We start from the raw sequence: 22475 nt of genomic DNA on the forward strand, positions 1-22475 counted from the left end.
TTCGTATATATTCCCCACCACTAGCAGGGAAGATCTTTTTCTCCCCCCTCCTTTCCACTCCCAATTTTCTTCTGTATTTAAAGGAGAATTGCCTTTCTCCCCCCTCCCCCCTTTTGATTTTTTTTTTTCCTTTCAATATTGTTGCAGGGAAGAGAAGAACTAATTTCAAAACATTCTCGTGTACTTAAACCCAATATTGCCTCCATATGCTTGGCCTTTCAAAAATGAATCCCTTTCTTGGAAACATGCTAGAGATTTATTATTATTATTATTTTTAAAGCTAGTGAAACTCCTTAAGAAAAAAACTAACAGATAATACCATCGTTTTGATTTCCTTTTAATTTTTGGATTTGAAACTTTTACCCCTCCTGATAAAGAGATGTTAAAGCTGTGGTGAAAATGCTACTTTTAAAGCTCGCTCTGGTTACTCACGTCAGATGTGAACTGTGTGTGTTTTTTAAGCTGCTTTTCTCTGCAGTTTCAGCCGAAATGTTACAGTTTCTATCCCTTCAGCCCCAATCTCACTCCCCTCTTCACCACCCTCTGCACTTTACCTTGCGCAGTGTCTCCCCCGACTGATTTATTTGCACTTTTATATTTTAGTTATCTCCTCCATCCTTCACTTTACATACAACTGTCGGGGGTGGTGGGAAGGTTTTTTTAAATGTTATTGTATTTGGATTGTATTTTTTTTGTCGCTGGGGTGAGAGAAGTTGAATTTCCTTGGGAAATGGGGGGGGGGGATACGTGGGGCCTCGTGTGGCATTTGTCTGGCTGGAGCTGGAGTGGGGTGAAAGTTCCTGCTTCCCTGGGAGGAAAGTGGGGGCCTTCAGCCACAGGGAATTGGAGGTGCTCGAGGCTCAGGGGAGGCTCTGCCCCCCTCCCACCTCTGCCCCCCGACCTCCAGAGTCACTCGTGTGATGAGTTGCCTGGTCCGCAGCCCCCCAAGTGCCTCGCTCCCCATCTCCTACCAGCCAGCCCCAAAAATACACTGCTTACCTTTCCCAAAAGATGCATTTAATAATATCGCCTCCCCCTTCCCCTCCCTCCCACCCCCCTCCCAAATCCTATCATCCCTTGCGGGCTGCGATAATAAATAAAAGTCTTTATTTCTCCCTCTCCCAAAGTTAAAGGGCCTCGTTCTCTCCCCGGGCAGCTGGAAGTGAGTTTGCGGGGCAGCGTGGGTTTGTCGGGCAGCCCTGCCCGGTGCTCCCAGCCCCTTTTCCACTGCCTGTATGGATATGGATATAGATTTTATTAAACGTCAGCGTTGACTTATGTGTCTCTTATCTCTGCTCTCTCCCCGATCTGTGCCTGCAGTGGGGGATTCAGCGAAGGAAGCTCGTAACATGGCGGATAGCGAGGAAGGCTTTGGGCTCCCGACCACGCCAGCTGACTCAGAGGCCAAAGAGCTCCAGGCTGAAGCCAAGCAGGACACGCAGCTGGGGGCCACCAGCAAGTCCCCCACTTCACCCCAGGCAGCCTTCACCCAGCAGGTAAGGACCCACCACCCTCCTTCTCTCCTCTGAGCTCTTTATTTTTTTGTTTTGACTCCCCTTTCCTCCACGTATTTTGCCCCCAGCCGGGCGGCTGCTGCTGCTCTGGGAGGTGCTGGGTTGTTTTAGGCCCCACGGGAGTGAAAAGTGTCACTCGGTTGTCAGGGCCCTTGGGGCCTCATCCTGCTTGGTGTTATTTGGGGTGGCGTTCAAGCGCTTCAACCTGCGGGGAAGCGCACGGGTGAACATTGGGGTGCAGGCAGGGGAAAGCACCCGAAATACCAGGGAGGCACCCACTGAGGCAGCAGCAGCCCCACACCCATAGGTGTCCGTGCCTAAGTGGGCAAATGTACTTGCACAGACAGCTACATCTGCCTGGATCTGTCTGCTGTGGACTCGGGAATGCCCGCGTGTATTTATATAGGTAGAAGCATATATATATATACGTATATATGTATATATATGTCTTTTAGGGCCAGGTGTAGGTGCAGGTCCAGCCTCACCGGCACACACACAGCTCTGCCCTCACCCCCACAAGGGGCCCCGAGGGCAGGATGAGGGTCTCACGCGTGGGCACCCCCAGAGCCCTGGCAGACCCCGGGGCCAGGCCCCCTTCATCCCCTCCATCACCCCCTGACTTGCCAGGCCACTAGTTGGGCTCCCACTCGAGACCCTCCAGCAGCAGCTCCCGGTGGAGCTTGGGAATGCTGGGGAGAGCAGGCTGGCGTGGCAGCGGGTGTCCCGTGTGTGTGTGTCCCGTTCCCCCCCCCCCGGCTTCTCCTTCCCCGCTCGGCTCCGGCCCCCGGCGCTCGGCCTCAGCCGGCTCGGGGCAGCCCGGGTGGGGAGGCGGGGAAGAGGGGCTTTGCTACCGAAATCTCAGGGCTTTCGGCGGCTGCGGAGTCCTCCGCTTGTCCCCGGCAGGTAAAACCCCCCTGGGGGGTGGGGGGGGGGTAGTGGTGGGAACCTCTGCCCGCTGCGGCTGCAGCCCACGGGGGTTCGGGGGTGGGTACCGGTTCCCGTCCCGGGGCCACCGGGTGCATTTGGAAACCCGCCCCCGAGAAGCGTTTGGTGGGGTGGTTCGGATCCGTTTTCGGGGAGGGAGGGGGAGGGGAAGATGTGCTTGGCTTCTGGGGGGTGTCCATTGTGCTTCCCACCCCCACGGTGGGGAGATGCATTGTCCCTGCGATGGTATTTGTGGTGCCCAGCGTGGGGTTGGCACAGCCCCGCTGCCCTCCCGGGGTGTTGGGCCCCTTAAAGGAGCGGGAGAGGGGAGCAGAAATGACCTCCCCCAAGCAGAAGCGGGTGTAAATCCCTCACCGGAGGGGTGGGAATCTCCTCCAGCTGGCTCCGGAGAAGAGCTGGGCCCAAGCGCTGGGGCTGGGGCCGGGAGGATGCGGGGGGCTGGAGCAAACTCCGGGGGTTCCAAGCTTTTCCCTCCGCTCCCCGAAACCCTCAGGATCCTACCCCGACTCCCCTTCCCCTTGACCCAGGACCCCGGGCTTGAAATCCCGTGCTCCCCGGCTTTGCAAACGTAGGAGCGGGAGGTTTTTCCCGGGAATGCCCCGAGCTCCAGCTCCTATCCCGCCGGCCTTTTCCCTCCGAGCTTCCCGCCGGGGCCGTGCGGAGCTTTGCCGCCCCAGGCCGGGTTCCCCCCTCACCCCTCCGGGCTGACGCTTTGTGCCTTTCCTCCCCCCCCCCCCCCCCAAACCTTCCCCCAACTTCGCAGGGCATGGAGGGGATCAAAGTGTTTTTGCACGAGCGGGAGCTGTGGCTGAAATTCCACGAAGTGGGGACGGAGATGATCATAACAAAGGCCGGGAGGTAAGAAAAGAGGGGGAGGGGGGCGCCCTTCTCCCCCCACCCCCCCTCACCCCTGTGTCTCAATTTGCTTTCGTTTGCTCGGGTCTGTGGAGGGAGGGGGGATTGTCTGCGAGGGGGGGGGGACACGCGTGGACGGGGGGGTGCGTGTCCTGCTCTGTTTGACACTGGTCCTGTCGCTTCTCTCGTGTGTGAGACCCTCTCCCATGGACGAGACCCCCCCCCCCCGGGTACAAGATCCCCCCCATGTGTGTGCCCAGGCCCCGGGTGTGTCCACAGAGCCCTTCCTGACCTGCCCCGGCCCCGCGGGGACCCCTTTCCCAACCAGGAGAACATCCCAAAGAAACCCATTTCTTCTGACTCCTTCTAACCAGAACAACTCGGGGGTCGTTCATCCCGATTTCAGAGCTTTGGAAGTTTTCCAGGCCAAATCGAGTTGCAACCACCACTTGGCCAAAAAAAAACAACCCTAACCTTGCTTTGAGCAGCTCGCCGGGCGATTCCTCCATGATGATGATGATTTTAATTCGGAATTGAACGAGCAGCTCGGCCCCGTTGGGCGGTTTTTGCAACCCCTGACGCCGCTTCCCCAAGTTTCTACATTGATTTTTTTTGCTCACACCGGGGGCGAATACACCCAGAACACCTACGCTGCCCTGTTTCAAAATATAGACGTGGTCTTTAAGCTACTGTTTACATACCGATAGCAAAGCTGTTTAGATGCACAGATAAACGTGTCCGCAAATAAATAGCATGCGGGTCTAACTGCGTCCAGATACACAGTTCCTAGATGTGTGTGTTTGTCTGCGTGGGTGTGTAGAAAAAATATACAGCCTTGCAAATCCCACTTTATTGGGATGGAGCATAATCGGTTCCATGACCGCCTTAGTAAACCCTATTCGTGAGTATTTATGTGGGTATTTGAGGCGATTTAACGTTATCTTTAATATCGATCCGCTGGAGGGTTGGTAAATGGGAGAGTGCCAGCGAGCTCCAGTAAAATAGTCTCTCCAGTCCCACCAGCAAACTGGGGGCAGCCCGAGAGAGGTTGTTTTCGTTGTGATTTGAAAGGAAAATCCTCGGAGGAAGGGGAAGGAAAAAGCCTTTCACGCCTAGAAAGAGTCAGAGTAAGGGTGCAATAAACTACGCGGAGTCAGGGTTTCGTTTGGCTCTGTCATCTGGTGTTTGGTGTGGTCTTCCCAAATTTGCCCGAAGAAGAGGAGGGGAAGGAAATAGAAATGCTATCGAGCTGGTTGTGAGAAGTTTTAGGGAATATAGCGGCTTCCCCTTGAGCCTCGCTGCTGGAAAAAAATCGGGTTTCAAGGCGAGTTTTGTGGCCGAGGGGACGTGGTGTGAAGCGGAGGGGAGGGAGAAGTTGTGGGGGTCGGTGGGAGCTGGGAACGAGGGTTGGGGGGAGAGGAGGGACCTCCCGAAAAACCCGAGTTCACAGGGGATTTAAAAACAGAATTTAAAAAAAAAAAGGGGGGGGGGGAGAAAGCAGCCTACGGAGAGAGACATAAACCACCTTGCAGAAATTTCAAACAAATATCGCAGTGGACAGAAAACTCATCTGGAGAGCAATAAAATCGACATTTACAGGGCAGGGGGTTTTAGGGGAGATAGGGGCTGGCTTTCCTTATTTCTATCCTTGCCCGTGTTTGTCGTTGGAGGAGTCCGTGTTCTTGCCGGTCAGGTGTTTTCGATAAGAGTTACAGAGCATTCTTCAGGTGGAATTTGGTTTCTTCTCCCTTCAAATGTTAAAGCTGAAGCCTCGGTTTCTTCCTTGGGAGTTTCCCCCCCTCCACCTCCCGCTTTTTACAGCTGAATTAACCCCCAGTCCCGTTGTCCTGTCCCGGAGATAAGAGCCCGAGAGCAGCGCAGTATTTTTAGAGATGCGGGATTTTTTTGTTTATGCGTGTTTGAAGCTCCGGGCTACATGTTCATCTGCTTTATTTTTAAATATTTGGAAAGCTCCAAACTAAAATAACGGCAGTGTTTTAAGTCCCTGCCTCGCAGTAATGGAAAATATTTCGAAAAGCCCCCGTCTGCAGTGGGTTCCAAGGCTTTGGCAGGTGTGTTTGCTGAGGGCTCCACGGTCACACGTGGGTTTTGGTGTCACACCTGAGTGCGTGTAGGCTTTATTTTTATTGATTTATTTTTTCTTATCCGCACATAACCCACCGGCGCGGTTGAAATAGATGTATTTTAAATATATATTTTTAATATCTATATATATATATTTGCAAATCTCCTCTCCCGTTCCAGCGGTTTGTGTAGAGAGGGAAATAACTAAGAAACTTGCCTCCAAAAGTTCTCACGACTTAGATTTGTTCAAAGAAGGGAAGAGGCGAAGTCGAGGGGGAAACCAATAATTAATAAAGATATGAACAGGCGAGCAGGGCAATAAACCAACCCTCCAGCCTCTTAATGACGATTCTGCCCTGATCAATCGCCTGTTTCTCCTCAGCCGAGGACCCAGCGGCACCCAAACATCTCCCACCCCCGTGAGGGGAGAAGGGTGCACCCTCCTCTTCCCGAGCCTTTCGGGATGACCCAGCCCAGAATGTAGCGTTACCCCTTTATTAATTGACACCCCCCCCGCAAACACACACACGAAACCACGGTGGAAAAAAAAAACAAAAACCACCCCAAACCCTCCCTTTTTATCCTCCCCGCTTTTATCCTTAAGGGTTTCTTCTTCTTTTTTTTTTATAGGCGTATGTTCCCCAGCTACAAAGTGAAGGTCACTGGACTCAATCCAAAAACGAAGTACATCCTGTTGATGGATATTGTACCAGCGGATGACCACAGATACAAATTTGCAGATAATAAATGGTATGCACTCTTGGGGGGGGGAAGGAGGAGGGAGGGGAGCTCTGTGTTAGGCTTTTTGGGTTGCCCAAATCAGCGGCTCATCCTTCCTTTTCCAACCCGGCAAGAGAGAGATGTTGATCTGCACCTGAGCCTCCCGGGATGCTCTTTTTTTTTTTTTTTGGTTTGTTTTCCAGAGAAAGGCGTTTACAAAGCAAAGTAATAAGAGAATCTGTTGCAATTAGCTCATGATAACTGTAATCCCGTTTGACGATGGGATTTTTGGCTGTTATGGAGCCGCCAGTTTAGTTCTATTAAGGCAGGGAATATCTTGAAAGGATCTTGAAGGTCCTTTTGCTCCCGGTATTTTATTTTATTATTTTTTTTGGGGGGGGGAAATATGGGGTTAAACGGGGAGACAGCGAGAGCCATCTCTGACGGGAAAGGTGCCAGGGAGCTCAATTAATTCCCCGAGCAGTGTTTGGAAACTCCTTTTGTCCCCAAGGACTGTGGGACAGGCCGGCACCGGCGATACCTAAGCTGGAGGGTTCCCAGTGGAGAGGATGGATTGGGATGCAGGAGCCCACGGGAGGGGATGGGGGGGGAGCAGGAGCCCACGGGAGGGGACGGATTGGGATGCAGGAGCCCACGGGAGGGGATGGGGGGGATGCAGGAGCCCACGGGAGGGTACGGATTGGGACGCAGGAGCCCACGGGAGGGGATGGGGGGGATGCAGGAGCCCACGGGAGGGTACGGATTGGGACGCAGGAGCCCACGGGAGGGGATGGGGGGGAGCAGGAGCCCACGGGAGGGGACGGATTGGGATGCAGGAGCCCAAGGGAGGGGGTGGGGAGGGAGCAGGAGCCCACGGGAGGGTACGGATTGGGATGCAGGAGCCCACGGGAGGGGATGGATTGGGATGCAGGAGCCCAGGAGGTGGTCCCCTGGCCAGAGCTCAGTGCTTGTGTGTTCCCCCTCCCGCCCGGAGCTCAGTGCTCATGTCCCCTGTCCTCGCAGGTCTGTGACCGGGAAGGCAGAGCCGGCCATGCCGGGGCGTCTCTACGTGCACCCCGACTCTCCAGCCACCGGTGCCCACTGGATGAGGCAGCTGGTTTCCTTCCAGAAGCTCAAACTCACCAACAACCATCTCGACCCCTTCGGACATGTAAGTACCCGAGGGGGAGGTGACACCGCACCCACGGACAGGCTGCTGGGGGGGTCCCACGGGTGCTCACGGCCCTGTTCCACACCCACGCGTGGGTTCCACTGCCACCGAGGTCACGGCAGTGTCACCCATCCCCAAATCCGTTGTGATGGCAGGACGTTATTTCCCCCAGAGAGGGTGGGATGAACCCAAAAGAAAGACATTCCCCCCCCCCCCAACCAAATGAAAGCATCAAGCTGAAAAAGGGGTTGTTTAGCATCGCTGAGTGGGAATCGATCACAGTCCCCGGGGGATGGAGTCCACGAGTGGGCGAAAGGCACCTGGTTTAATGGAATATTCGTCTACCTGGGTTTAATTTCATAAGGAGTCTCGGAGCCTTAAAATCTGCTCGTTACCTCCATGAGTTTGGCTAACAGGTAAAACCAATCAGCCTTAATGAGTGGAGGAAGTAAGGCCTAAAAACCACATGGATCTCGAGAGCCAAAAAAAAAAAAAAAGAAAGAGGCAACAATAATTAAAGACAATTTAAAAAAAAAAAAAAAAGACGAAATGGAAATCCCTCTAGAGCTTCTCGGACAATAAAAAGGTCTTTGCTAGACTCGAGGGGCAGTGAAAACTTGTGTGAATTCTGCAGCCAGGAACAGGCCTCCTTCGAAGGTCTCCAAAGATGCGTTTTCCTCTGAGCAAATACATATATATATGCACATGTATGAATAATATATATATCTATTAAAAAATATATATATATAATGACTTAAGCGGCTATATGAATCCAAGATCCCTCCATCCCTTTCCAAGAGCTTATTTTTCTCCAGTCTCATTTCAACACTTCAGTTGCTTTCTTTTTTTTTTTTTTTATTCTCCCAAGGTTTTATAATTTATTTATTTGTTCGCTTTTTCGGTGATTAATCTGGTGCTATTAAATCCCCGCCCATGTGGTCGTTAAGAAGCTGGGGGGGAGGGGGGGGCTTGCAGGGCAGGACCCCCAGCCCACCCCAAAGCTCAGCATCTTTTTAACTAGCTCTCCTTCCCCCCTCCAGTGTGTGTGTGGAGGGATGTTGATATTTTATTTGTTATACATTTTGATTTTCTTTTAATTTTGCCTTGAGCTGGGAGAGAAGGGCTTTTCAAGCGCTGCTTTCCAGGGATCCAGTTCTTCCCCATCCCGCCCAGGAAGAGGGAGGGGAAAGGGGGTCCCCGCAGTTGAGCAGCCCTGGGGGGATCTTTCCCACCCGTCGGGCTGGTTTTGGGGAGCATTCTCGGGAAGAGCCAGGGAGGAGGGACACGCCAGGGCCAGGCACCCCCCGCTGAGAACAGGCGGCTCTGGAGAAAAGTCCCTCTAAAGAAACCGAAGGCACGGAGGGGACAATGAGGGACTTCAGAGGAGGGCTTGCACCAGGAGTCTCTCAATTAGAGTCGCTGTAATGAAATTAAAAACCATTAGATCGTTCACCGTTGATGTCTACGACTTTCCTGGATGTCAAAGCAATTTGCTTAAACCCCCGGGACGGGGGAGGCGGCGGCGGGGCGCGCCTCGTCTCTCTGTCGCCAGGGTCCGGCAGTCATTATCGTGACCGAGCGCTGTCCCCCCCCTGCCACCTTCCCCCGAGATTAACCCGGTACCGAGCAGGGACCGCTTTTTATCTTGAAGACAGCGCGTCGTCATCCCCCCCCTCTCCCCCGCCATCCTCCTTTCCCATCCTCAGCGGGGGGCTGGCGTGGGGGGGGACACGCACACACACACAAGAAATGTCCCCAGCCCTCTGCTTCCCTCTCCCCCCTTTTTGCCTCTTGGCCCTCCTGGGGGTGGGAGGTGAGGGGGGTGGCTTGAGATGCCCGGGTCGTGGTGATGATGACCTGGGAGGTTTTGGGGGTTTTGAAGGACCTGGAAAAGTTGAGGAACTCCCCCACCCCACCCCAGCAGCAGGTTCAGGAGGCCAGCACGTGTTGGGGGAGCAGCTCAGGGGGTTCCCAGAGGGTGGGGGGTGACAGCTGGGGGGGCTGCAGCGGGTAAAGAGGTACCGTTCAAAGTATCCTCCAACCCTGATGGGTTCCTTGGTTGGGGGGATTTATTGAGAGGTACGTTCCCCCCCCACCCCAGCACCTAAATCAAGCCTCCTGGGGGAGCCAGTTTTGAGGCAGGGGATGTGAGGACCTGCGGATTCCTCTTCCTCGGGGGGCCGGGATGCGCCGCGCTGTTCCCCCTCCATCCCCACGGAACGTCCTCTCCTTCTCCCCTTGCCCAGATCATCCTGAACTCCATGCACAAGTACCAGCCCCGGCTCCACATCGTGAAAGCGGACGAGAACAACGGCTTCGGCTCCAAGAACACGGCCTTCTGCACCCACGTCTTCCCGGAGACCGCCTTCATCGCCGTCACCTCCTACCAAAACCACAAGGTGAGGGGCTGGGCCGGCGAGACCGGCAAACCGCGTCCTGCTCCTTCCCTCTCCCGCTGCTCCTCCTGGCGCCCCTTGCCCCTTCTCTATCCCTCTTCCTTCTTTCCTTTCCCTCATTCCCTCTTTCTTCTTTCCCTCACTCTTCCTTCTTTCCTTTCCCTCCTTCTTCTTTCCTTCCCCTCCTTCTTGTTTCCCTTCCCTCCTTCTTTTCTTTCCTTTCCCCCCTCCTTCTTCTTTCCTTTCCTTCCTTCTTTCCTTTCCTTCCTTCTTTCCTTTCCACCCTTCTTTTCTTTCCCTCCTCCTCCTTTCCTTTTCCCTCCTCCTTTCCTTTTCCCTCCTTCTTCTTTCCTTTCCCCACTCTTCCTTCTTTCCTTTCCCCCCCTCCTTCTTCTTTCCTCTTCCCCCCTCCTTCTTCTTTCCTTTCCCCCCTCCTTCTTCTTTCCTTTCCCCCCTCCTTCTTCTTTCCTTTCCCCCCCTCCTTCTTCTTTCCTTTCCCCCCTTCTTCTTCTCTCCTTTCCCTCCTTCTTCTCTCCTTTCCCTCCTCCTTCTTTTCTTTTCCCCTTCTTACGTTCCCTTCTTTTCTCCCTTTGCTCCCCTTCTTTCTCTTCTTTCCCCCTACCCTCTTTCCCCTTCCTTCCTTCTCCCTGCTTTCCCCCTTCTCCCCCCTTCCCCCCCCTTTCCTCTCCCCACACACCCATCCCATCCCCTCTGTTATTCCTGGCGACACACAAAGCATCTAAAGATGGGGCGAGCAGGGCGAGGGGGGGGGGGGTGGAATGAGCTCACCAGGATGGTTTGCTCAGAGAAGAGACGACCAACCGAGGAAGTTGACTTTATCTTTCCCCCCCTCCCTCATCGGTCAAAGCCTCCTAATCTGGAGGAGGGAGCTCGTTGCTCTCCTCAGCGGCCGGGGAGCTGATAACCCCTGGGCTGGGGACGGGCTCCTTCCCCTGTGGGGGGCTGAGGGTTGGCAGGGGGAGGCCCTGGAAGGAAAGGGTGGCTCTGAGCCTGAAATCAATTCCCTGCCTGCCCAAGAAAACAAAGCAAAAAAACCAAAACAAACCCAACAACAAACCCACAACAAATCTCCAAGGAGGTTTTCTTGGGGTGCAGCCGGGGGTGGTTCCTGCTGCCAGCTCCCCTGTCTGCCCATCTGGGGGGACCCCAGCACGGGGCTGCAGTCCCATCTCCTTCCCCTGCTTGGATTTTGGGCTTCCCTACCCAGTGAGGAAGGAGGAGGAGGAGGAAGGCTCAGGGCTGGGGAAGAAGGCTCAAGGCTGGGGCGGAGGAAGGCTCAGGGCTGGGGAAGAAGGCTCAAGGCTGGGGAGGAGGAAGACTCAGGGCTGGGGAGGAGGAAGGCTCAGGGCTGGGGAAGAGGAAAGCTCAGGGCTGGGGAAGAGGAAAGCTCAGGGCTGGGGAAGAGGAAAGCTCAGGGCTGGGGAGGAGGAAGACTCAGGGCTGGGGAGGAGGAAGGCTCAGGGCTGGGGAAGAGGAAAGCTCAGGGCTGGGGAAGAGGAAAGCTGAGGGCTGGGGAGGAGGAAGACTCAGGGCTGGGGAGGAGGAAGACTCAGGGCTGGGGAGGAGGAAGACTCAGGGTTGGGGAAGAAGGCTCAGGGCTGGGGGACTTCCCAGCAGATGTTTTTAGTGGTGCTTTTCACTGACTGCCCCTCAACTTCTGCCCGCAGACCCCCAGAGCCCCACGAAAACCCTGTTTTACCTTCAGGGGAAAAAGCCCCCAAATTCCTCCCCAAATTGCAGAGAAAGCAATTGCAAACAAGCTTTTACTGGTACTTACAGGCAGGTAGGGTGGCTCCTTTGCTCTTGAGGGAGTGAAATCATGTCTTTCTATTTTTCCAACGGAGAAAGGTCATTTAACACCCTGGATAAATCCTGGAGATGGGAGTAGGAAGCTCCTAAACCTGTGTGAAAAGATTGCTTTTCCTCTGTCCATCAGCTGGCAAGGCAGAAGGCAGGGAGCAGAGGTAGGCTGGAGAAGAAAGAGTGTTTCACCCCGACTAGGGAGAAAAGAAAATACTTCCCTGCCCTTTAAAATAGGAGTTGTTGGCACGACCAGAACAAGCAAACTGAATCCAAATTGAGTCCTGGCCAAATTATGCCTTAAATTATAACTCCGCTGTGGATGCAATAAAATCAAGTTTAACTTCTGCTTGATGGATTCGGAGAAAAAGAATATAATATTAATAGAAGTGGGAGTTAATAAAACAGGACACACTGCTCGGTTTAAAGACATTTCCCTCTGAAAAAACAGACCTGAATTTAACTGCTTTCCTTTGAGGAAAAATAGGACTGTTTTATAGAAAGTAAGGGGGGAAAAAAAAATTATCATGCAAATAAACCAAAAGCAAAGCAGAAACATGTAAGTACAGTAGTTTGGGAAAAGTGCCATGTTAGGAGGAGCAGGAATATTTGATTGTAAATCAACAACATCTGGTTGATAAGAAATGACATCTGCGTATCTGTCTCTGTCAAAACAGAGGCACTGACAGAGGCAGGAATCCCTACAGACACACACGTGCTCGTGTCCCACCAGACCCAGGCACACACACACACACACAGACCCCACGACATAGTTTACACACCCCCCTACACGCTGTACACACTCTTACATCCCCCCTTTCCTCCCCCCCCCCCCCCCCCAACACACACGTTCCTCCTCTTGCTGAGCTGAAGCGTTTGGGGGAGCGAATGAAGTGTGGCTGTAGCCCCGAGATAAAGACCCAACCCAGAACGTTTCCAGCCATAAAAATAAACCAGGGAATGATCTACCCTAAATGGCATCTCCCTCCAAGGAAGGGAATAAAATCTGTAGCTTGCCCCAGTGCAGATGGAGAATAACAGGAGGGCTGAAGCTGCTGCAGATGCTGGCTGTGCAGAAGGGGTGACATCCCCCAGCTGAGCTGAGGGGCACGGGGGGGGGGGGGTCTTTTCCACAGGCAGGAACCCAAGTTCAGCATTCCCAGCTGAGATGGTGCTTGGCAAGACCTATTTTCCTGTTGCAGTGCAGACTGCATTTCCCATTGCCATCACCCCTGGCAGCCCCAGTGGGCTGTGTTTGCATCCAGCTGCCCACCCGTCCTCACGCCTCTGTCAGGGTCCCACCTACCTATTTTTTCCCATTTCCAGCCACCTCTCACTTGCACCCACCCCCTGCAGTGCACCCTGCGTGCAAACCTGCTCACCCACACACTCACCCACGCTTTCTAGCCACCTCACACCATTTCTTTGCCCAGGGAAGCTGTGGCTGCCCCATCCCTGGCAGTGTTGAAGGGCAGGTTGGATGGGGCTTGGAGCAACCTGGGCTGGTGGGAGGTGTCCCTGCCCGTGCAGGGGGGTTGGAACTGGATGATCTTTAAGGTCCCTTCCCACCCAAACCATTCCATGATATTTAAAAACATGGTTTTGATACACCCACGTGTTTTACACACACATACATACCCAAACAATCTATGCATGCATGTGTTATAGGTTTCAAGAGCTATGTGAGAGGTGAATTCAATTCCAGCATTAATTGGGTGACTTGCCCACAAATGCACTTGAGTCTGTGCTCACACAGCTCATAGAAATACCTGCCTGATTTCCCACCCCTCCATTTATTTCCATAGCACAGCTGCAATCCCAAAGTAGGGCTTGGGCTTATTTCCCCTGATATTTTAGACAGCCTGAAAAGATATTTCAGCAGATTGGGATCTCCCCCTCCCCAGCCCTGCTCCCCAAGAGAGAGACTGCAGCTAAGGAAGAAGGCTTGGGTGAAGTTTTCAGTGTGGTTGTCAACAGCTTGGTCGACCACCTCCCCCCTGAACACATACCCCAGAAATATTGAGGTGTTAAAACAGGTCACATGCCCCATTTCATTTCCTTGCCATTTACACAATGGGTGCTTGCAATCGGGTTGATTCCCAAATATTAACTTCCCCTGCAGTTAAGCACCATTTTGCTGTGGCTTAAATCATTGTGTTACTAGCTCGTATTTATTAGGTACTAGCTTGCTGCTTAGGACCAGGAAATGAACCCTAATAGACAGAAATAATTAAGGTTCTGCCCTCGTGAGGGTTCTTTCAAAAGCAAGAATTCACAACAATTATTCTCATTAATTTTTACAACCTGCTTTCCCCCCTTAGCTGGGCTTGGGCTTTATATTGGTTTTCCCCCCTCAGGATATCCGGTTTTATGCTGATTTTTTTTTGTTTTCTCCCCCCCCCCTTAAGTTATTTAGCATTCTTGGTAGCCCAACTTCTTTTTAAGGAGAGCAGCTGGGATGCTGTAGGCACCCAATAATGCAGAGAAGCAGCACAAGGCCTGGCTGAAGTCTAATTTGATGTGGTCTCATTTGGCTTCCTGAGCAGAGAGGTCCATCCCACCCCCAGGAAGACCCCTGTACTAAAAGAGGGTTGTTGAGTTGGCAAAACGAGGCAGATTCTCTCCTTGTTCAGGGCAGATTACTCTCCAAGGGGGGGTTCCCCAAGCACTGAGCCCAGCAGGGCACCCTGGGGTTAAGCCAGGTGAGAACATGGATCTCCTCTTCAGCATCAGGTCTTGGTGCTGTGCAGCCCTTGGTCTCTCGTGGACCAAAGGCTTCAGTGAGCTCTTCTCCTCTCACTGAGCCTCCTCGTGGGTCCTCACATCCCATCTCTCAAATGCTTTGATCTGTTCCAGGCTTTGGTGGGAGAGTGTTTCCTTCAGGAGCTCTTGTGTCCTTCACAACTTTTGTCTCAACCAGTCCTGTCCCTTTGTCCTGCCAGCCCTGAGGACAGGGTGTTCAGCCAGCCCTGAGCCCCCAGCCCCTCTTGGTCCTGGATCCAGGTCCCCTCCCTAAGCTCTGCAGACCCCCCATCTCTCTCCAGCCTCACTCCTGCCTCCTGACCCACTCCCTTTCCCCCCAGCTCTGGGCAAGGTCTGTCTCTCCTCATCCTCCCTTCTTGTTTGCCCATTCAGCCAACATCTTTCTCAATGAGCCCTTCTGTCTCACACCAGAGCTCCCAGTCCCTCCCATCTCCTTCACTGGCTTCTGGGTTCAGCATCTTCTCCCCCTTGCCAGCAGACCCCTCCTCCCCTGGCCTTTACCTCAGGCTCCAAGTCCCATCTCCTCCGTTTGGTCCAGCCAGATGTAGGCAGTCTCAGCAGGCACCTTGTCTTCATCTATTTCTTTCCTTCCTCCTGGTTTGGTTTCCTCCTCCATGCTGACTTGGTTTCTACCTGGGGGAGGTGAGAATGCAGCAGAAAAAGGCTCTGTGCTCTCCAACCTGAAGCCCAGCCTCCCAGCTTCTCCCAACACAGCCAGTGGCAGGGATGGTCCTGATCTGTCTCTGCCACCCTGAGCAGGACCATGGTCCCTTGAAGGGCAGGGTCAGGACATATCTCCACAGCATATGGAGGTCCATGGATGCCCAGCTCAAGGGTGATCACCTCAACCTCTGCATCACTACAGGGGACAATCTGAATGGTGATTTTTTTTTTCTCCCACGCAGGTTTTTAAGTTGTCCAAGTGGGGCAGATTTTCACAAGAGAGCTTAGAAACTAAGGATCTTCCCTTCGCAGAACATATAGTCCCTTCTCCAAAAGGTCTCAGCCTTTAGGACAGTTAGAGAAAAGCCTCCAGAAGAGCCCAGGAGGGTCAGGGTGGTGTGTTTTCCCTCAGCTGAAGTGCTCAGAAGACGTGGGACCAGTTGAGAGTAAAACAATAAATAAAAAGGAGCCCAGGGCAGACACCTGCTGAGCAAACATTTCAGCCCAAAGTTGTGTAAAACGAAAAGCAGTTGAGAAAAATCTTAATCAATAAGTAAAAGAATCAATAAGTGAAAGAATCAACTAAAAGCAGCTCAGAATAGACACCTGGTGGGGAACATTTCAGCCCGACGTTTTGTCAAATTAAAGGAAATTGAGCAATATCCTAATAAATAAATAAAAACATAAGTAAAAGAACACACAGAAAGAAGCCCAGGGCAGACACCTGGTGTGGGCCATTTCAGCAAAAGTTTTGTAAAGGCAATTGAGAAAAACCTTGTTCTGGTGAGTGCTTGACAGAAAGGAACATTAATTGGTAGATTTAACTCTGGCCATAATTATGGACGAGCCTGAAGATGCACGTCCCCGTAGAAATCCATGGCTGTGCACAAAATAAAAAAGGAAGTCAAGCATCTTTCCTCCACCTAACTAGATGCAAGGCTGAATTTTATCAAGCTGGAGCCAGGGAGGCCACTGGGGATGTGTGAGCAGAAGGGCTTTGTGGTCACTCAGCCCAGAGAGAGACGCGCGGGGCAGCGGCGCCGAGGTTTCGTTGGCAACTGTCGCTTCCCGTTAGAGTGAAGATGAACCCATAGGTCAGGCAAGCCCTGCAAAGTGTAAAAACGTGGAAGGTTTCACCCTTGGCAAGCTCTGGTCTCCGAGGGGTCTGCAGCAGCTTTAGAAATCAGGGGTCAGGAGTGAACTTTGCCATCGGATCCTTTCAGTAGCAAACGCACCAACAAAGGGCCGTAGTTTTATTCAAGCTCTGCCGTATAATTTAGCTCCAGGCGTTTTGTCTTAATGACCTTGCAGGATGTTGTCTTCATTCAGTCATTTATTTATTTATTATGTTTCGTGATGTAATTGTCACTTGACTTTCTGACAGCTTTCTTTCTCCCCCCTTCCCCGACGAGTTCGAGTCAATTAAACCCAGTTTCGTTATGGCCGAGTTGCTCCAGAAGAAGGTTCTTTCCACCCCTTTTGTTTGCTTTTCCACCTCTGACATAGTTTGGAAGTCAGACAAAAACTGGCCAAACAAAATAGCTTCCACAGGCTGTTTTCTAAAGCAAGGGATTCACCGCCTTTTTCTCCATTTTTCTTCCTGTTTTGTTGTGTTTTTGTTCAACCTGGCTTGGACTCTCCCGGGTCTGTGCTGGGGCTGATGCCATGAGTTATCATCTAGGGAAACTGTGCTCTCCAAGCTCCTGCTGAAATCCATTTGAGGTGCAGCAAAGAGCTGAGGCCTAATGGAAAAACATGTAGTCCTGGTTTTTAGATGCCTTCAAACCAGCAGATCTTGAATTTTAAGAAGGCTGAGGTCAGCTGTGCTTCACATGGGGCTTCCTGCCATCAGCCCATACATTAGTAGTGTTGCTTGTAAGAGCTTTCCCTGTGAGGATTAGGGGAATTCTCCACTCGTAAAGCAACATATTGGCCAGGTAGAGGACATGGAGTTCCTGGAGAGAGTCCAGAGGAGGCCACAAAGATGATCCGAGGGCTGGAGCAGCTCTGCTCTGGAGACAGGCTGGGAGAGTTGGGGTGTTCAGCCTGGAGAAGAGAAGGCTCCAGGGAGACCTTAGAGCACCTTCCAGTGCCTGAAGGGACTCCAGGAAAGCTGGGGAGGGGCTTGGGACAAGGGCAGGGAGGGAGAGGACAAGGGGGGATGGATTAAAACTGGAGGAGGGGAGATTGAGGTTAGACATGAGGAAATTCTTTGCTGTGAGGGTGGTGAGACCCTGGCCCAGGTTGCCCAGGGAAGCTGTGGCTGCCCCATCCCTGGCAGTGTTGAAGGGCAGGTTGGATGGGGCTTGGAGCAACCTGGGCTGGTGGGAGGTGTCCCTGCCCATGCAGGGGGGTTAGATCTAGATGATCTTTAAGGTCTCTTCCATCTCAAACCATTCTGTGATTTCGTGGGTGATTAAATGCTTGATTCACCAACCAGAGCATTCATCTGAGACCCTTAAGTTAAGCCCTAACGGCTCCTTCTCCGGCGAACAGAGAGTGTTGGGGACCTGTGAAGGCAACACTACCCACCCACCTCAGAGCCCCAGTGCCCTCTGGCACTTCCCATCTCCCTCCACGAATCCCAGCAGGAGATGAGGTTCCCAGTGCAGGCGCCTTGGTTAAAATGCCTTTGGTCAGGTGGGGATGAATCCGGCCCTTTGTACCTTGGTGCGCTGGTGCCAACGCTGTAAATCCTTGCTCACTGAAGGACCTCACTGATGTGAGCAAATATTGCCCTTGGGTTCAGCAAACGAGGACAACTCCTACACTGAGTGTGCTTCAGAATGCAAATTGCACAGAAACAGTCAGCAAAAAAAGAGTTGAACAATGTCTATTATTCATGAGAGAGGTGCCACCACCTCCCCGCTGGAAACGGAGAGGCAGTTTCTTTGCAGAAATACTTCATTGGCTAATTATTCCAGGCCTTTAATTAGAAAATGAGCCCCCGTGTTGCTGCTGGAGAACTGCTCCAATGGCAAATTGGAGCAAACAGGTTGGTTGTTCCCCCCCTTCTCTTTGAAATCTGAAACGAGGGACAAGGTTAAAAAAACATATGGGCAACGGTCTGTCTGCTGGTTTCCATCCTGGTTTAATGGGAGTGACCAACAGTGCAAGTGTAGGGGTGATGGGGTCTTCGTGGGAGTTTTGGGGCTGAATTGGGCAGAAATGGTGAAGGAGCAAATGGGTTTTGGGGCAAAAAAATAGGCTGGAAGGTGAGGAAACAGCAAAATAATCTGGTTGTGAAGACACCTGGAGGGGTTTGCTGTTGACAGCAGCCAAGGCAGATGTTTTGCCTTGATTTTGGGCAAAGAGGAGGGTCCAGCTGTGTGGGCTTGACTTGGTGAACATGATCTTCCCTCTGTTCTCCCACCATTAGTCTCAAGGTCTTTTCTTCCCACTGGTCAGCTTTCAATAGGAAGGAATGGAAGCAAGGACAGTGTTTCCATAACACACAGTGAGCCCGTGAAGTTCTTCCAGTGGCAGACACAGAGTTGGCTCTCCTGACTCCTGGGTGAGGGTTTGGACTGCCAGAGAGTGATGGAGAAAGAGGCCCAGATGTTGTTGGAAGGTGGAATGATGTTGTAATAGGACCGTAGATAAGAGTCTGAGGGGGTTGTATCCCAGCAGACTTTAGATATTGAAGGTGGTCAACTGAGCTAGCAAACTAGTCACTGGAGCAAGTCTTGAGGAGGCCATGGGGATGATCAGAGGGCTGGAGCAGCTCTGCTCTGGAGACAGGCTGAGAGAATTTAGTGTTCAGCCTGGAGAAGAGGAGGCTCCAGGGAGACCTTAGAGCACCTGCCAGTGCCTGAAGGGGCTCCAGGAAAGCTGGGGAGGGGCTTGGGACAAGGGCAGGGAGGGATGGGATGAGGGGGAACAGTTTAAAGCTGAAAGAGGGGAGGTTGAGATGAAATCTTAGGAAGAAATTCTTTGCTGTGAGGGTGGTGAGAGCCTGGCCCAGGTTGCCCAGGGAAGCTGTGGCTGCCCCATCCCTGGCAGTGTTGAAGGGCAGGTTGGATGGGGCTTGGAGCAACCTGGGCTGGTGGGAGGTGTCCCTGCCCGTGCAGGGGGTTGGGACTGGATGATCTTTAAGGTCCCTTCCAACCCAAACCAGTCTGGGATTCTATGATCCTAATGGTGATGCAACTGTTCCTCCAGGGCACCATGGTCAGAGGTGGAGCTGCTCTGTAAGGTCCTGCAGTGCTTACAGGTGTGGGGCTGGTTGGGGAAGGTGTCAGATGCAGAGCACCTGGAGAACATTTAGCTGGTCTGAAATAGAAGAAGGGTGGGTGTTACCAGTCTGAGTGAGAGGGTCCCAGGTCTGTGAGGTAGGGTTTGGCTGTGGCTGCACCTTGCTGAGCAGATACTTGCTGGTGTCAGTGGGACTTGTTCAGGCAATATGGATTTCATCCCTTGTCCCTGGTTCCTTTCTGTCCCAGCAGCAAAATGAAAGTAAATAAGCAAGCAGATTTCCTCCAGAGAGCAATGTGGGTGTGTGCAGGCCCATGGTTTGGTTATGGGACAAGTCTGAGAGAAATGAGAGCTTGATGACAGGAGATATTTTTCCAGTGGAGAGACCTAGAGAAAGACCTCTCTGGAGTGGTCAGTGCCTCAGCTGGAGGATGATTTGAGTGCCTGAAACCTGTTTCCCACCCTATCTCCCCCAGTCTCTATTGGCTTGGCTTTAATAAACCACCTCCCTCTCTCCCAGGCCATGCCTTGGACTTGTGATGGACCTGTTGTCTTTCCTCCCTTGCAGATCACCCAGTTGAAGATTGAGAACAACCCCTTTGCCAAAGGCTTCCGTGGCAGCGACGACATGGAGCTCCACAGGATGTCCAGGATGCAGAGGTAACACTTGGCTTTACGTGTCACTTGTGGCTTGAGCTGAGCCAGGACTCAGCAGCAGTCCCTCCTCTGCCATCTGCATTTTACATCAGGCTGTAGAGGTGTCATCAGGAACTGGGGCCAAAATCCAGGACTTCCACTCTGAGGTGAATGCCTTCACTGCTGGGTTGCAGAGGCAGGATCTCCTGTGGGTTGGCCTCTTGGCTGCAGGGACCTGGTATTTCTTGCTGACCTGTCCCCATCCAGAACTACCTCTAGCTTTGTGCTCAGCAGATGTTTCTGTGGTTGCATGTGGGATTCAACCTGTTTCAAGGAACAAGAGACTTGGACTAGGTCTGAGAAGCTCTGCTCATCAGGCTGTGGTGGAAGAGCTCTTGGGTCTTTTTTTCTCCAGGTGCTTTAAAACCAGAGCTCCCAGTCTTGTCCTGGGAGCAGGTTTGCTAAGGATGCTCCAGATGCCTGTGGAGATCTTGGTGTGCAGACCTGTGTTCTGTTGGTTTCTGGGTCTTTGGCAGGAGGGACATGTTTGCCTGGTTGGTTCTGGACGTGCAGAGCAGGAGGATAGATGTGGTGGTTTCAGGTTGAAAAAGGAAGGTATTAAAAACTGTTGGGGTGGCCAGGGCCAGGTGGCCAAAGAGATCTTTTTGAATCTCAGTTTTGGATGTGAGCTCTTCAACTGCAAATCAAGCCTAAATCCTGTTTCAAAATCCTGTTTCAAGTCCTTTCCTAAATGTCACGTCCTGCCAGTAATGAACTTCAGGCCTTTCACTTCACTTGGAACTTGGTCCCTGTGTCAAGTTGCTTCCTGGTGCAAATGTTTTTCAGGAACAGTGCCATGGCCATGATTATACCTAAGACAGATGTAGGTGCTCAATATAACATTTTCCATCCAGGAGGGCAGGAGTGACTCAGATCCCTCATTCTCCAGGACCAGCAGAGCTGGCTCCTGGTGGAAGGTTGTCAGGACCTGCCTTGGGACCTTCTGCTTGGTTGGGCTTTCTCCACCTCCCACTCGGCTGTCGATGGTCACTGCTGGGTGATGTACGGATGCTGGTGCAGATGTTGGAGGCTCTCCTGGTTGCTCTAGGTGGTGGCCTGAACGTGGCTCTGGGTAGCCATGCAAGCCATGGTGGTGGGTAACAAATGCCCACTGACCTGCACACATTCCCAACTCCAACGGGCGAACGTTTTCATACGTCCACTTAGATCTATAGAAATGTCTCCATGACACTTACTCTATCCCAATCTAAATAATCCCTGTGGTCTCCTGAATGTGCCCTGTGTTCCCTGCCTGCCCAGATCCTGGCATGATATGTCAATATTTATTTATTTATGGGTGCCCTACCACTTGAAACAGGTTTTTTTCTCCTCCCTCCCGTGCCAACCTCTGCTGGAACTTTGAGTAACGACGTTTCTCCCCACTGCACATATTTTTATTTAGCCTTTTTTTTTTTTTCTTTGGCTGCTAAAACTGCCTTTTCATTAGGGTCGATGGAAAGATTTGAAGGTTTACATTCATCCCGGGGTTGGTTTTTTGTTGGTTTTTTTTGGTTTTGGGGAGGAGGTGGAACAGGGAGGGTTATGAGAAGGGCTTCACGCCATGGGAAGAGCGTGGCATCTCGCCACCCTGGGCTGGTGCTGAAAGCTGCTTGGCATTTTTCTGCAAGGCCTGTGGTCATGGGGAATGGTAGAGGGAATAGAAAAGATTTGGAGTATATAAATAAACCCCCTCCCTCAGGGTGTCGACCTGGGTAGGAAGGGTTAAAATCCACAGGATCATTCCTGATGCTCACTCCCTTGATAACTTCTCCTCTGTCCTGATAGCACAGGAATGGCCGTGTATTTTTACAAAGATCTCCTTTTTTTTATATATATATAAAGAGACCAGGATAGGATTATTATAATAAAATAAAGGCCCATTCAGGGTTGAAAATCTTAGAGAAATACCTGCCCACTTTGGTGGTTTTTATATGTCTGAATATCTCCAAAATTATGTGCATAAATACATGAAAATGTATATAAAATAAATTATAGATATAAAAAAATAAATTGCAGATGGAAGATAAAGAGCCATTCAGGGCTGAGTGTGTTAGAGCAGTAGAAACCTTTGTGGGTTGATAGATATTTCAGGTAGAAATATATGTTAAAATATAATTACATACATAAAAAATAGATTTGAATATAGAAATGTGTGTGTGTATGGAGTGAAGTTGATTCCCAGTGATGGAACCAGTTCCCCACTGGAAGGTATCAGTAAGTGCACCTTGGTTTTAGGGCAGTGATGGTTGTTCATGCCCTTGGAGAATATGGTGGGTTGGATTTTCTAGTGCTGTTCCTTCCTTATATTATAGAGAAAAACAGTTGCTGAAAAAAAAACACCCATAGTTCTAAAAACTGTGCCCAGCTTTGGTACCAGGAACTGGTGACCTGACATTCATCAGGTCACCCATCATCTCATTTGTCACCCTGAGGAAAGACTCAGCACCTCTGAGGTCTCTTTATTTCAATGTTTCTCCTTTATTTGAATCTCAGGGTGGTGAGACCCTGGCCCAGGTTGCCCAGGGAAGCTGTGGCTGCCCCATCCCTGGCAGTGTTGAAGGGCAGGTTGGATGGGGCTTGGAGCAACCTGGGCTGGTGGGAGGTGTCCCTGCCCGTGCAGGGGGGTTGGAACTAGATGACCCCTTCCAATCC

General features: G+C 51.9%; 1 protein-coding gene across 1 annotated transcript in view; it reads left to right on the forward strand.

Annotated features, from left to right (window-relative positions):
• The first annotated feature begins 1321 nt into the window (after positions 1 to 1321).
• TBX5 (T-box transcription factor 5) overlaps positions 1322 to 22475 on the forward strand; it is a 39406-nt gene continuing 18252 nt past the window's right edge. The window contains exons 1-6 of the mRNA XM_051633622.1: positions 1322 to 1496; positions 3223 to 3317; positions 6030 to 6149; positions 7143 to 7290; positions 9537 to 9689; positions 19696 to 19787. Of these exons, the coding sequence (XP_051489582.1) occupies positions 1350 to 1496; positions 3223 to 3317; positions 6030 to 6149; positions 7143 to 7290; positions 9537 to 9689; positions 19696 to 19787 (755 nt within the window). The 5' untranslated portion in view covers positions 1322 to 1349. The remainder of the gene's footprint in view (positions 1497 to 3222; positions 3318 to 6029; positions 6150 to 7142; positions 7291 to 9536; positions 9690 to 19695; positions 19788 to 22475) is intronic.

Source organism: Apus apus, chromosome 16 (genome assembly GCF_020740795.1).
Source record: "Apus apus isolate bApuApu2 chromosome 16, bApuApu2.pri.cur, whole genome shotgun sequence".
NCBI lineage: Eukaryota > Metazoa > Chordata > Aves > Apodiformes > Apodidae > Apus > Apus apus.